This window comes from Camelina sativa, chromosome 11 (genome assembly GCF_030686135.1).
Source record: "Camelina sativa cultivar CO46 ecotype springtype chromosome 11, ASM3068613v1".
NCBI classification, from domain to species: domain Eukaryota; kingdom Viridiplantae; phylum Streptophyta; class Magnoliopsida; order Brassicales; family Brassicaceae; genus Camelina; species Camelina sativa.
In genome coordinates this window covers 129,060-143,481 of record NC_141890.1, presented here as the reverse complement: position 1 = coordinate 143,481, position 14,422 = coordinate 129,060, and the positions used below count along the sequence as shown (strand labels likewise).

The 14,422-nt window shown below is 40.8% G+C and overlaps 3 protein-coding genes and 1 pseudogene across 8 annotated transcripts; all 4 read left to right on the top strand.

The window, feature by feature from the left end:
- Nucleotides 1-69: 69 nt before the first annotated feature.
- LOC104720728 (pentatricopeptide repeat-containing protein At4g38150) lies at nt 70-1,141 on the top strand. Its single transcript, XM_010438605.3, has one exon. The coding sequence runs from the start codon at nt 70-72 to the stop codon at nt 961-963; it is 894 nt and encodes a 297-aa protein (XP_010436907.2). The 3' UTR covers nt 964-1,141.
- Nucleotides 1,142-1,904: 763 nt separating this feature from the next.
- On the top strand, nt 1,905-2,560 carry LOC147933481 (RING-H2 finger protein ATL18 pseudogene; annotated as a pseudogene). Its single transcript, XR_015570939.1, has one exon. The product of XR_015570939.1 is annotated as an RING-H2 finger protein ATL18 pseudogene (transcript).
- A 296-nt stretch (nt 2,561-2,856) lies between these two features.
- On the top strand, nt 2,857-6,089 carry LOC104720725 (histone deacetylase 19). Its single transcript, XM_010438600.3, has 8 exons — nt 2,857-3,117; nt 3,330-3,862; nt 3,960-4,400; nt 4,477-4,707; nt 4,957-5,027; nt 5,115-5,172; nt 5,644-5,715; nt 5,786-6,089. The coding sequence occupies exons 2-8, from the start codon at nt 3,335-3,337 to the stop codon at nt 5,885-5,887; spliced, it is 1,503 nt and encodes a 500-aa protein (XP_010436902.2). The 5' UTR covers nt 2,857-3,117; nt 3,330-3,334; the 3' UTR covers nt 5,888-6,089.
- A 237-nt stretch (nt 6,090-6,326) lies between these two features.
- On the top strand, nt 6,327-13,969 carry LOC104720723 (uncharacterized). 5 transcript variants are annotated; one of them, XM_087473887.1, is made up of 26 exons: nt 6,327-7,031; nt 7,120-7,295; nt 7,372-7,651; nt 7,731-7,798; nt 7,909-7,978; nt 8,094-8,450; nt 8,546-8,625; nt 8,707-8,758; nt 8,917-9,070; nt 9,174-9,261; nt 9,523-9,625; nt 10,029-10,119; nt 10,209-10,306; nt 10,578-10,760; nt 10,980-11,216; nt 11,336-11,431; nt 11,508-11,602; nt 11,708-11,771; nt 11,863-11,941; nt 12,014-12,087; nt 12,355-12,567; nt 12,832-12,905; nt 12,985-13,091; nt 13,239-13,357; nt 13,429-13,506; nt 13,611-13,969. In XM_087473887.1, the coding sequence occupies exons 1-26, from the start codon at nt 6,765-6,767 to the stop codon at nt 13,824-13,826; spliced, it is 3,519 nt and encodes a 1,172-aa protein (XP_087330013.1). In that variant the 5' UTR covers nt 6,327-6,764; the 3' UTR covers nt 13,827-13,969. The 5 variants fall into 5 exon arrangements, with proteins under 5 accessions (XP_087330013.1, XP_087330015.1, XP_087330014.1 ...); XM_087473889.1 differs by having other exon boundaries at nt 6,338-7,031; nt 8,990-9,070; XM_087473888.1 differs by having other exon boundaries at nt 6,338-7,031; nt 8,990-9,070; nt 12,820-12,905.
- The last annotated feature ends 453 nt before the right edge of the window (nt 13,970-14,422 follow it).

Below are 14,422 nucleotides of genomic sequence, written 5' to 3'. Positions count from 1 at the left end.
TAACTAAACCCTTCCCTTCCTCCTCCGATCAAAAAAAACCCTAATTTTTCGAATTAGCGGCAGAGTACGATGATGCCCTCCTCGAAAGCCGTCGTTTTTGCTAGTCAGATGGCGAAGAAGATTCGTGTTACGATGTCCGCAACACGCTTTTTGTCAAATGGTCAAGAACAGGAGCAGCAGAACCCCCCAGAGCCTTTACCCAACAGACCCTTGCGAGGGGAGAGATCCTCCACCAACTCTCATAGAGATCCTCCACCCGCCAGACAAGCCCACAACAACCTTGGAAAGAGTGATAATAATACTCTGTCTGACCATGGCTTCCTCGAGCAGTTCAAACTCGGAGTCAATCAGGAACCCCCCAAAACGGAACAAAACCCCCAGGAAGAAACAAGCCTGCCTGAAGATTCCGATGAGATCTTCCAGAAGATGAAGGAAGGAGGTCTCATTCCTAACGCCGTCGCCATGCTTGACGGCCTCTGCAAAGATGGGCTTGTACAGGAGGCCATGAAGCTTTTCGGGTTGATGCGTGACAAGGGTACAATCCCTGAGGTCGTTATCTACACTGCTGTCGTCGAGGGCTTTTGCAAGGCTCATAAAATTGAGGACGCTAAGAGGATTTTCAGGAAAATGCAGACCAATGGGATCTCCCCAAATGCCTTCAGTTATGGTGTCTTGGTTCAGGGATTGTATACTTGCAACATGCTAGATGATGCTGTTGCTCTCTGTTGTGAGATGCTCGAGGCTGGTCACTCTCCCAACGTCCCCACTTTCGTTGGATTGGTTGATGCATTGTGCAGAGAAATGGGCGTCGAACATGCTCAGTTGGCTATCGATGGCTTTAACCAAAAAGGATTTGCTGTCAATGCTAAGGCTGTCAAGGAGTTCATGGACAAAAGGGCCCCCTTTCCGTCTTTGGCTTGGGAAGCCATATTCAAGAAGAAACCAATCGAGAAACCCTTCTGATTGTCCTATCACTTACGCAGTGCTTTTAGGTATGCCGTCTCCATAAAAAATGTTTTCTTTACTTGTAATAACAAGCTTGGAAGAGATAATCAATCTGCGTGTTTCCTACTTCAACTTGTGAGTGTTTTCCATTTTGCTTGGAGTCTGATATCAAGTCTTCTCCTTTGTCTTCTAAAAAGTGTAGTTGTAGATGTAAATCATAGATTGAGCCGACAGCGAGCCCCCCTATTCATGCCAAGGGTCATTGCCTGTTTTCATGCATTCTAACATTAATTGCAAGTTCAATGAATAAGATGCTACTAGAGTGAGCAGAGTGGTAGATTTAGCATTTTTTTGGTGGCATAAGGTGTCAAATTATGCTTGAGGTTTATCAGTCAATTTTGTAGTGACTGTTGCAATGATACTGTGAACAATGGTGATCCTCTGCTATCTGAGACTGAGACACTAGGCATAAAACTACATTATTGTCCACCGGTATTGAATACAAATCTGGTACAGCAAAATGCTTGGAGTCAACATTAAAATAGTTTTATAATTCACTCGGAGATCTTTACTTGATTTGGTCGGCTGTATTATATTCGTGGACGCAAAGTCAAGGCCTGTTTTGGTGGAAGAATGACTTCTTGCTTTTAATATATACTATACATAGGCGTGCCCTTGAGTCCTGACTATGTTATGTGATGATTCCGAGGTTTAAGGGATGAAGGTGAGTTGGATGGGTGGTGATTTCAATGCCATCTTTTGTTCGTTTTGGCGTCATGTGATTCTTGCATTGTTTATTTGTTTTCTTTTCTCTTGTCATTAGGCATTACTATTATTATATGCAAATATCAGGTAGTGCTTAAGATGGAAGCATGTGCATCTCGTACGTTGACCATAACCTCTCCAAGAGTTTTCTTGGAGTTGGGAGAATCGCTGACTTGATTAAAGAAAAACAACAAATGAATATAATAAGAGGTGGGAGGTGGGGTCGGCGCCGTCCCTACACTCTGCCGAATTCAAGGTTCGATGATCATCCGGAGTTGATGATAACAAGCCTATAAAATAGAGGGAAGGAGTGAGGTAAAGAAGCAGAAAGCTGGAGTAAGATGATTTCATTGTTGTTTCCGCGGTCGCCTTTGTGCACAGCAGCCATAGTGTTCTATACATGTGTATGCATTCCTTTGGGGAGGTTGAAGAAGAATGGTGGAGATGCCGAAGGGCATGATGATGACGGTTACCACCTAGTGGGAGTGATGTTTGGGGACAAGGAAGAGGAGGAGGAGGAAATTTGCTGCCCGATATGCCTTGCGGAGTTTGAGGCTGAGGATGTGGTGACCCATCTTCCCAGATGCGCTCATCTCTTCCATATGAATTGCATAGAACCTTGGCTTCTCCGTGGCCATCTCACTTGCCCGCTCTGTAGATCATTTGTATTGGCTCCAACTCCTCTTACCTGCAATGTCAATAATGCCTCCTCCTCGCCCACATTGTATCTTTCTATCTTCTTCTTTTTCTGCCTCTTTCTCCATCTACTTGGATACTTGTAGCCTACCTTCCTTGTTAAGTGTTAACCCACCCATTCATTATATATATTGTTTGTCTTAGTTTCCAAGCACATAATGCGTTGATATCTCCATCCCCTTTCCAATCAGCTTTATGAAAATATTGAACAAAAAAGAGAGAAAAAAAGCAATTGTTAATGTTAGTTTACCAGCCTTGCGTGCTGCTGCTCTTTACTCTGTTTTCCAGTTGATACGTCGTTCCTCAGCGCGAGAACCATAATAACACAAGCCAAAACATAGTCGGCTCTCCAATGGGCCAGTTAATGGGCCTTATATTAAATCACAACATATCAAAAGTGGGTCGGAGCCATAACAGATTAAAAACGGGCCTTTTTAAATGACTCGTTTCACATTAATAAAAAAAAAAAGAGTAAAAATAAGGTCGGAAGAGAAGAAGAGTGTAGACTACAAACATAGATGGTACACAGGGGAGGAGGCTCTCCCGACTGCGCCTTCCTTTGAACCTCTGAAACCAAAGTTTGTAAAGAGCTCTCTTCTCTTCTCTTCGGAAGGAAAGAAGGAGAAATCCACAGAGAGAGAGAGAGAGAGTCGCAGCCAACATTTCTCACTTCATATGACTGTGACTGTGATTACAACAAACCGTTGAAAGGTCAGTCTCTGTTCCTTGTCTGCGTTTTTCCAGTTTCCGTCAACTGTCTTGGGTTTTGATGTCCTCACTTGTTTACCTTTCTCCTCTGCACATAAGATTTGATTCTGAATATTACTGTTGTCATTCGAATTGGCTCCGCTACTCTGCGGCTAGGGTTTAGTTATCATTTTTATTGTTCTTTCTAAGATTTAGTTTGATGGATCTGCGTGCAGAGAGAATGGATACTGGCGGCAATTCGCTGGCGTCCGGACCTGATGGTGTGAAGAGGAAAGTTTGCTATTTCTATGACCCTGAGGTTGGCAATTACTACTATGGCCAAGGTCACCCCATGAAGCCCCATCGCATCCGCATGACCCATGCCCTTCTCGCTCACTACGGTCTCCTCCAGCATATGCAGGTTCTCAAACCCTTCCCTGCCCGCGACCGCGACCTCTGCCGCTTCCACGCCGACGACTATGTCTCTTTTCTCCGCAGCATCACCCCTGAAACCCAGCAAGATCAGATTCGCCAGCTCAAGCGCTTCAATGTTGGTGAAGATTGTCCCGTCTTTGACGGCCTTTATTCCTTTTGCCAGACCTATGCTGGCGGCTCTGTTGGTGGCTCTGTCAAGCTTAACCATGGCCTCTGCGATATTGCCATCAACTGGGCTGGTGGTCTCCATCATGCTAAGAAGTGCGAGGCCTCTGGCTTTTGCTATGTCAATGATATCGTCCTAGCTATCCTAGAGCTCCTTAAGCAGCATGAGGTTTGTCTCCCGCACGCACTATTATGATTTATGATACATGTCCTGGGATGGTTTCTGATGAGTCTCTTCTTACTCTTCCTCTCTTGTTTTCTTACAGCGCGTTCTATATGTTGACATTGATATTCACCACGGTGATGGAGTGGAGGAGGCTTTTTATGCTACTGACAGGGTTATGACCGTCTCCTTCCATAAATTTGGGGACTACTTTCCCGGCACAGGTCATATACAGGATATAGGTCATGGAAACGGAAAGTACTATTCTCTCAATGTACCGCTGGATGATGGAATTGACGATGAGAGCTATCATCTCTTGTTCAAGCCCATCATGGGGAAAGTGATGGAAGTTTTCCGACCAGGTGCGGTGGTATTGCAATGCGGTGCTGATTCTTTGTCTGGTGATAGGTTGGGATGCTTTAATCTTTCCATCAAAGGTCATGCTGAGTGCGTCAAATTTATGAGATCATTCAATGTTCCCCTACTTCTCTTGGGTGGTGGTGGTTACACCATCCGAAATGTTGCCCGTTGCTGGTGCTACGAGGTACTTTCCCTCTCTTCATTATATTGCTGCTCTTGTTTTTCTTCGTATTTATTGCAACACAATCTTTATATGACAGACTGGAGTTGCACTTGGAGTTGAAGTTGAAGACAAGATGCCGGAGCATGAATATTATGAATACTTTGGTCCAGACTATACACTTCACGTTGCTCCAAGTAACATGGAAAATAAAAATTCTCGTCAGATGCTTGAAGAGATTCGCAATGACCTTCTCCAAAATCTCTCTAAGCTTCAGCATGCTCCAAGTGTGCCATTTCAGGAAAGGCCACCAGATACAGAGGCTCCCGAGGTATGTCTCTGGACCAAATCATTTGAAGTGTGTTGGCTCCTATATTTGTGTTACACATTCTTTCTTGCATTTCCTCATGGTCTTTGGTGAGTTTTTAACTACAGTTACAATAAGAATTTTCTAATTTAATCAGCTGGGGTTGGTGAATAATGTTCACCCAGTTAGATATGTAGAATTATGCTTTGATGGATGACTCTGGTTGTTTACCAATGATATTGTTGTAAAGTACGCTTTTTCTGTTACTTATAGGTTGATGAAGACCAAGAAGATGGAGATAAAAGATGGGATCCAGATTCAGATATGGATGTAGATTATGATCGGTATGAAATATATATATGTTTCCTCCTTTTTTTGGGGGTTCCTTTCAGCGGTGTAAATTTTACTTAATTCGGCATCCCATTGTGCAGTAAACCTATACCAAGCAGAGTAAAAAGAGAAGCTGTTGAACCAGATACAAAGGACAAGGTACTACCGGATTATTTCTTATTCGTATCGAATGCTTAGACATTTAAAGTCATTAGTTCATCTAGGTTGACAGCATTTTCCAGTACTGAAACTTATTTGCGCAGTGTGGCCAAAAAACATCACATACCTTTTCTCATCCCGGGACCCCAAAACCTAAAAATTCCAGAATGAATCTCATTCTGACATTGAATTAGTTAATTTGAGCTGCCGATACAGTCACTTGAGGGTAGCGAATCTTTAGCGATGATTTGATAATTTAGCACAGGATCCAACGATTGACTTGATTAGAAAATGTGACCTTGCTAAGCTGAGCTGAACTAAATCATCCCTGCCTCTCAATTCCTAAACCGTCTCCTCTTGTTCCTGATCCAGACTCAATTGTCCTTAATTGTATGTAGCCTATTAGTTCAGAATGACTCTTGTTCGGAAAGTTGAAGAAATTAATTTGTTAATCTTGACATGTTTGTGCAGGATGGACTGAAAGGAGTTACTGAGCGTGGCAAAGGTTGCGAGGTGGGGATAGATGAGAATGGAAGCACTAAGGTAAAAATGAAACAATAGACAGGGCTGAAAGGCTGGGAATGGTTTTCTGAAGTAGATAGTTTGATTGCAGGTTACAGGAGTAAACCCAGTGGAAATGGAGGAAACAAGTGTGAAAATGGAAGAGGAAGGAACAAACAAGGGTGGGGTTGACCAGGTGTTACCTAAAACATAAAAGGTGGAGCATCTCATTGCGTAGTTTTCTGCTTCTCAAATGTTTTTAGTTGGTTTCTGGAGTTGTAGTACGCACTCCTGTGTTCTGAGGATTGAGCACGGACGATATGTATTATTCGTTACATGTCTGAATGATGACAAGGCGAGATATTATTCTGTTTGCTATGTTTATTGATGTGCCTTAATCTGATTTGACCGAAGAAGAGACCTTCTTGTCATAAATCCTAATAGATATAACAAGCTAAAGAATTACGAGGGAACTTGTTCGTTGGTTAGTGATCCTGTCTTCTTTCGTAATATATAGTTTTTGAACGTTGATCCGCATTGACGTATATGGTGAAGTTCACCGTTGAATCTTAAATTTAGTTGTTTTGCGATGCCCAATGGCCTCCAAGGTAACATACCGATTATCAAAACGGTATACCCCATACCAAAGCGGTAGGGAGTTACCAATCAAAACCATTATGTGATATTAGTACGGATATGTAGACGAGAAAGGCACTTCTCCTGTAGACAATTCATCTTCTAAACCACAGAAGCAAAGCAACCAGAAGCATAACTGCGGCTGATCTCTGCCATTACCAAGCTGCTCAATGTATGCTCTTTATTACGCTATGGAAGGTAATAATGTGTTTCTCTTCTGCCAGGAGAATGGGGTGGCAGAGTATGTCTGGTTTCTCCTCTACACTCAAAGTCAATTGTCAAGTCACTGTGATTTATTGGAATCACACGACAATTTTAACAATTACGGGATTTCTAAAGATTAATTTGACAGAGAATAAAAATGTAAATATCTTGGTGAACTCTGGAACACGTTAATCTCTCTCTCTCTCTCTCTCTGGGGTCGCTCGCTCTCACCTTAACCCCGGAAACTGAACATGTTCACGGCGGCAGCTTCGTCAAGCGCGGGAAGGTGGCGGACGGCGTTTCTCTCCCTCAGGGACGAAATTTTAACCACTCCACCGCCGCCGCTTCCTCTGTTGCTTCAGGATCTACTCTTCTCTCAATCCCATTCCCTTCTCTCTGCCGTCTCTCACCTCCCACCGCACGAGCTCACTTCCGATTGCTTGTTCCTGCTCGATTTGGTTTCAAAAGCTGATGATGGTCCTGACTGGATCCTTGTCTCTCGCCGTACTTGTCAACTGGTGCGTCGTCTCCTCCTCTCTCCTCCTTAATTTTTTTTTTTTTAAACACTAATTTCCTTCAACTGATATATAATCAAATCAAATCCAGATTCACGATGTTTGTGCTCGTGTACTTTTGCAACTGAATTCTTCTTCATGGCCGCTCCTTCTTCACTCTTTTGCTTGTGTCTTGGAGTTTCTTCTGCGCCAACCCATGCCTTCACCCTATTCCACTGCATACTTTTCCAGAATCGAGCCCGTGATCCAATGCTTCGAGACTTTAAGGTTATTACTACTCACTCTCTGGTTTGATTTTGTCTTGCTGCCATTGTTTTCGTAATCTCTCCCCCTTTTCTCCCAGACGTTTGGCCGCTATGTACCACGGAAATAGCTCCCATCCGGAGGAGAACATTCATCTAGTCAAGTTTCTTCTGCGCATAATTCCATTATTACACCAGGATTTAGTTTTATCGTATGGTCTCTCAAAACAAGACCCTCCTCCTACTTTAGATGTGGAAAATAATCTGCCTCAACATTATAGCTTATGGGAATCCATGGCTCTTGCCTTTGACATGTTTGGCAGAGCATTTTCTGTGTCTGAGTCTTTGTTTTCTACTGACGTCTGCCAATGCACGCTAGAGGTAATCATCCCCTTCACTGATTGATCCCTCTAATTTCTCTAATATGCTTTGTTTCTTAAGTTGGTGCATCCTGATATAGGTTCTAAGGAAAGTTATGGACGTCTTAGCATCCAAGGGCCAGCTTGTCGAAGACCGGTTTATGTGGAGGTGCGTCTTAAGGGCTTTTCAATGATGCCTTTTGTTTTTTTGTTTTTTCCTGGGTTATATTAGACTTGTCGTTCCTCTTGGGTAATATTGATCTCATTTTTTTTCTGCAGGTTTTATTCATGCCTTTTAGACTGTGTGCACGAGGTCCTTACCAATATAAAATGTCCTGTTTCTGATCACGTAAGTGGGCTCTTGAGAGCCTTTGCTCCTCCTCTTAGCTTTAGCTTAGAGTTTGCTCCTCCTCCGCATATGCAAACTTTTATTCTTTGTTTGAGCAGAAGTTTTTATGTTGCAGGTCTCAAGTTTCATAGCGGCATTGAGACTGTTTTTCTGTTTTGGACTTACTGGCCCACCTCATTCTGATGTTGTTCACAAAGATAAGCAATTAAATGTCAAGCTTTCCACATTGATTTCTGGAGTAAGTAAGAACGCCAAGAATACTCCTTATAGGCCACCCCACTTGCGCAAGAGGGATGATTTGAACACTAAGCAGCCAGTGTCTTGTGACTGGCGGCGCCTGTCTCTTCATGATTCTGGTAATTCTGATGTTATATCATCAGATTCTGATTTTAGTGACAGTGACGCTTCCGTACGGGATTCTTGTTGTTCCCAAAGCTCGAAGGTTAGAATAGCTGCGATAGTTTGCATACAGGTGAGTAACATTAATGTTCTATTTTTAGTTGGTTCTCATCTTCTACTTAACTTTCAGTGACAATTACTTGTTCAATTTCTTTTTCTCCTGTAAAGGATCTTTGTCAGGCTGATTCAAAGTCATTTACCACTCAGTGGATGACTCTCTTTCCAACCAGTGATGTACTCAACCCAAGGTGGAAAATTTACCTACAAGATCTTTTGTCAACATATCGTAAAATTTTCTTGTCTCCTTAACTTTCCGAGATCATTTACAGGAAGTCTGAAGCTACTCTGATGACCTGCTTGCTTTTTGATCCTCATTTGAAGGTGGTTATTCTTGTCCCTTTTTAGATCACTGAGGCATGCTGTTCTCCATTTTTACATCTTTTGTGGTTCAGCGATTATAGCTAGAGATATTTTTCTAGCTCAACTTCGTGACTGCTGAATCCTGAGAACAATTTTTTGTTTTATTTTGCAATGTCTAGGTAAGGATTGCATCTGCGTCAGCTCTTGCCATCATGATGGATGGGCCTTCATCTATTTTCCTTCAAGTGGCAGAGTACAAGGAATCCACCAAATATGGATCGTTTATGCCCCTCTCCAATTCCCTTGGTCGAATATTAATGCAACTCCACACAGGTGCTTCAAAGATATTACTTTTCTTTCCCTTTATTATCTTCTTATTTGGCTATTACTTAATTCCTTCTTGACCAAGAGTTTCATGCCTTTCGTATGAGTGTAGGCATTCTACATTTGATTCACAGCGATAATCATGGTAGATTGTTGACTCAGCTGTTCAAGATCCTCTTGCTTTTGATATCAAGCACACCGTACGTACATTTCTTCTGTTTTATCTTGTCAGCTCCTCATGATTAATGATATAAAGTGTTGTATCTTTACAAAGGTCCGTTATCGTAAAACCTTAAAAGCCCTTGATTATGATTTACCTTTCTGTAAGTGAGTTGCGAAAGCTTCATGAATATGTGTGTAGGCCCAGCTCTGTTTAGCTGATGTTATTTCTTGTTAAAAATTGCAACTACTTTGGTGTATGAGATTTTCATTTGTTCTTTAATGTTTGTTATCATTTTCAGTTACTCGAGAATGCCAGGAGAATTGCTGCCAAAAGTTATAATGTCTCTGCATGCTAGGATCAATGAGGGGTTTCCTTTTAAAAATGATAAAACTGGTCTGCTGGTTAGTGCTTTATTTTCCTTAAGTTGTTTTTGTCTGTTTGCTGTCTTTGTTTATGATAGAGATATGAATTCACGATTTCATATCTAGGCTTTCTGTCCTGGACTATCCTAGTTTCCATTAGCTAAAGTCATAGGATTTTAACTAATTTTAGTCACATATATAAATTTGTCGACTTAGGGAAGCAATAGGAGGAGAAATATATTGGTATTTTCTCTGGACGGTACAAACATTGAACAAGCGTCTAGAGTCGTGTTTTCATTAGCTTAAGTCATATAGTTGGTATGCTGAGCTGGGAACTCACGCTTTTAACTTGCTGAATTAATTATTTGTGAACACAAGCATATTCTCTTAAAAATATTGGTCTTGTGAATGCCATACCTATATCATGACCTGTTTTGCATAGGTTGCCGCAATAGGTTGCCTGACAGCTGCATTCTCTACCTTTCCTCCTCAAATGAAAGTACATAATATGCTTTTGGATGAGACATCAGCAGGTTGTCATTCTTTTTTGCACCTGTTCCATTATGATGACTGTCCTAACCAATAAATATGTATTTGACATTCTTTGTTGAAGTCATTTCAGGATCCGATGAATGTGAATGGAATTCAGGAGTTCTTTCTACCTTATTTCGTTTTGCTGAGCAATTTTCTGACGCATCAACATGCGTTGAGGCTCTTCAGGTATTAGGTTGTTCTTATTTTAGTTGTTTTCCCTTCTAAGGAGTTCTTATATAAGTAGAAGGATATACAAATAATAACTTCAGGTGCATATTTAACATTTTTGTTCTGAGACTGGGTCATGATTGAGGAATACGCTGACTTTTGTTTCCCTATTATTAATTCCTATGCTATTCTAGACAAAGTTTATAGTTCTCTTGTAGAGTTTTGATAATGCGAGCTGCTACATTGCATGTCCTGTGTTTTCATGCAAAATTATATGGTTTTCATGCAGGTCCTCCGAGCTGTGGCTCTCAGTTACCCAAACTTAGTGCCAGCATACTGGGAACGGGTCTCTGTCCTCGTGTATAAACTTTTGATGTCGGCTGTTGATGAAGTTTCCCCAACGACATGGAAGGCTTCAGTTAGAGAGTCTGTTGGATATATTGGGGATAAAGTCCTTACAGCTGCTATTAAGGCAGGATATTAAATAACCACGTTCTATATATTTGAAATTAAAAACATCTTCTATATTCCCTAGCTTATCTGGAGCAGGGCCTTTCATTGTTGATTGATAGCATGCTCAGGTTTAGTTTTGATTTTGTGTCTTAGAAAGAAACTAGCTTAACAGCTAAACCATTTGAGCACTGTCTTTGAGCCACGTTTACAATAAGAACTTACACATGATTTTATGTAGGTTTTGGATGGATGCCTTCGCGCAATATCTGGATTTAAGGGAACAGAAGATCTTCAGTACGATAGATTAATGGATACACCATTTACATCTGACTGCATAAGGTCAATAAGAATCTCATCTGCGCCATCATATGGATTTGAGAATGCCCAGGAGCCAATTTTTCAGGCAGGATGCGAGCAATGGTCTGAGGCTATTCGTAAACATATAGTTCTGGTGTTACACCATGGTTCTTCGGTGGTGGGTTTAACTTGACGAGTTTTTGTTTTTGTACAACTAATAGTACCTAATATCTATTAGATGCTGTTGCTGTAGTTTGCATAATATCTATGTCCTGAATTTCTTCTTATGTTTGGAAGGTGAGAAGCACTACAGTTACTTGTTTTGCTGGAATTACATCCACCATATTTGCCGCTTTCAGTAAGCAGGAAAAGGATTTTGTTACTTCATCAATTGTAAGTAGTGGAGCCTTTTTGTGATTGTTCGTACTTTATTTTTTGAATATGTGCATGACGTGTTTTAGTTTTGTAGATAGCCGCTGCCTTGCATGACAAAACACCTTCAGTCAGATCAGCAGCTTGTCGAGCTATTGGTGTAATTTCATGTTTTCCAGAAACATCTTTAAGGTAATTAAACCCTTAATCACAGTCTGTTGACATTCTGGTTCTTATCCTAACTCAACCCTGGAAAGATATCCCTGGTCAAGAACTTTAAGATCTTTGTTGAAGCAGTGCGGAGATATATGAAAAGTTTTTCATAGCTGTTGAAGCGAATACCCGCGACTCCTTGACCTCGGTATTGCATTACTGACTTTCCATTATTTGTTCTCGTGAGCTATGCATTTTATATCATATCAGGTGCAATGGGTTAATGTTTGTCATATCAGGTGCGTATAACAGCATCATGGGCTTTGGCCAATGTATGCGACTCTCTGCGATACCGCGTCGATGAGAGGTCCTTTGAAGGTACTAGTGCTGACGTTATAATTAGATCCGATACAACTTCTGGATTTACATTTCTTTTATCCTCCTACGTAGGATTAAATACAACTTCACAAGTTCTGGACGCACTGATACAATGTGCTTTGCGCCTTACTGAGGATGGGGACAAGGTAATGAAATAGCATCTCTTTCGACTCAGTGACATTCTCCTCCATTCCAAAATATTTCTCTATAAAATTAATTAGTTGTTCTCTCCATAGCTTGTAATCCAAATGTTTTGTTTTTCTAATACATATTTCATTGCACTCTTCTGTTCTTTATGGATGTCGAAACTGGCAAGAAGATTTTTTTTTTTTTTTCTGTGGATCACACAGTTGTTTTTAGTATTGTAGTTATGAGCACATTTGCCATTATCATTTTCGTAATTCCCTTGTTAGGTGAAATCCAATGCAGTTCGGGCACTGGGGAGTATTTCAAAATATGTAAAATTGAGATGCATGACATGTAGAAAGTCAATGGACCAAGATGTATTACCTTTTCCCCATCAACATTCATCAAATTCTCACCATCTATCCTGTGCGGGAGATACAAGGTGGTTGGAGAGAACCGTGCAAGCATTTCTTTCCTGTGTTACTACTGGTAATGTTAAGGTATAGCTGATAAGTAGAAGTAAATGAGATGGCTTCATTTGGATCTAAGCATGTGGGTTTCAATCAGTTTGGTTTGAGTCGGCCAAGTTTTGTTTGAGAGAAAGCTTATTAAATTAATATCTAAGTAATTTTTGTTTGGTTTGATAAGAATATCTTATACAGAAACGTTAATTCAGTTTGATATGGTTTGGTTTGTTTAGTTACGCAAGGACGCATCCTTTAGCTATATCATACTACATACTTTGAGTTCAGAAATTTGTACAGGTTCAATGGAATGTTTGTCATGCGTTGAGCAATTTATTTTCCAATGAGACAATAAAACTGCAAGATATGGATTGGTAAGCATCTTTTAGCTTTCTATTATCCAAGCTGCTTCTCTCGTTGACCTCTATTAACTTTTTTCTTTTTCTTTTGCAGGGCTCCAAGTGTTTTTAGTATTCTACTATTGCTGCTTCGTGATGCATCAAACTTTAAGATAAGAATACAAGCTGCTGCCGCTTTAGCTGTCCCAGGAACCCCACTTGGTGACTTTGATTCTCTATCCCTCTTCTCCCTCTCTTCCCCTGTAGCTATATTGATTTAGAGACGAAAATTTGTTTGTCTCATATTGTTTGTGTTTTGGGATTACACTGCTTGGCTAATTTCGTTTCTCGCACATAATGTAATTGCAGCTTATGGGAGATCATTCCCTGATGTTGTCAAAGGTGTTGAGCATACTTTGCAAAGTCTGCATTATGACAGAGAGACGACGCCAACAAATTTCAAATACAAGAGATCGCTCGAGAATCAGGTAAAAACCATGTTGGCGTAATTTTAGGTTATTGATGAATGATGTCTCTAAAGTCCAGCTGCTCGTTTCAGTTAACCTCAACCATGCTGCATCTCCTGAGCCTAGTTTCAAGCTGTCATTTCGAAGCGTTGACAGAATTTCTTTCAAAAGTAAGAACTGGCAGCTATTGTTGTTAATACCACTGTTTTTATTGCTTGATTTTAAAGTATTTGTGACTAATATTTTCTTGTTGGTGTCGCATGAAACCCGACAGAAATCCTCTTTTCTAGAGGATTGGTTGAGAGGATTGTGTGTGACATTGCACGAGGAAGACAATGCGTCTGGATCAAGCAGCACAAGCACTTTGGGTGATAAACAGAAGAAAGAGTTGATCTCTAGAGCTATACGGTCGCTTGCCAGAAGCTTACAAGCTGGACAAAGTTCTGAAATGGCTCTTAAGTTGCAGGAGTTAGATAGCTATGTGAATTGATTGAGCAAGCAATGCTTCTCGTGTAAACTTGGCCCTGTAATTTCTAACACATTTCTAACACAAAAGACTGTAAACAATGCAACCCATGTACATTAGCTACCGTTAGAAATTTTGTTGAAAGAATCAGAATAAACGTGGATATATATACTTTTTTTTTTTTTTTTTTTTTTGACGATCAAACCCCATATATTAAGTTATCGGAGATGACTTTCTTCGAAAGAGAGCCGATTAGGTACCGACGAGCTTACATGGGAAAAACAGAAACCTCGTGCTCTTGCACATTTCGCAAGTTTATCGGCACGGATATTATCTTCTCGGGAAATATATCTAATACTAAAATTAGCAAATCTATCTCTGAAATGAATAAAATCCTTCAATTCTGATGAAAAGGTCGGCCAATCCTCGATATTAGACGTCATCCTTAGGAAGTCTGAACAATCCGTAGCAAAAAGGGCTTTATCCAAGTCCAACGCTAATAAGCACTCCATAGCCCAAATAAGGGTATCTAACTCTGCATGTAATGGGGATAAGCTTCTGCGCGATCCTTTTAGCCCCATGTGCAGGATTCTATCACCGATAGACGCAATCCAGCCATG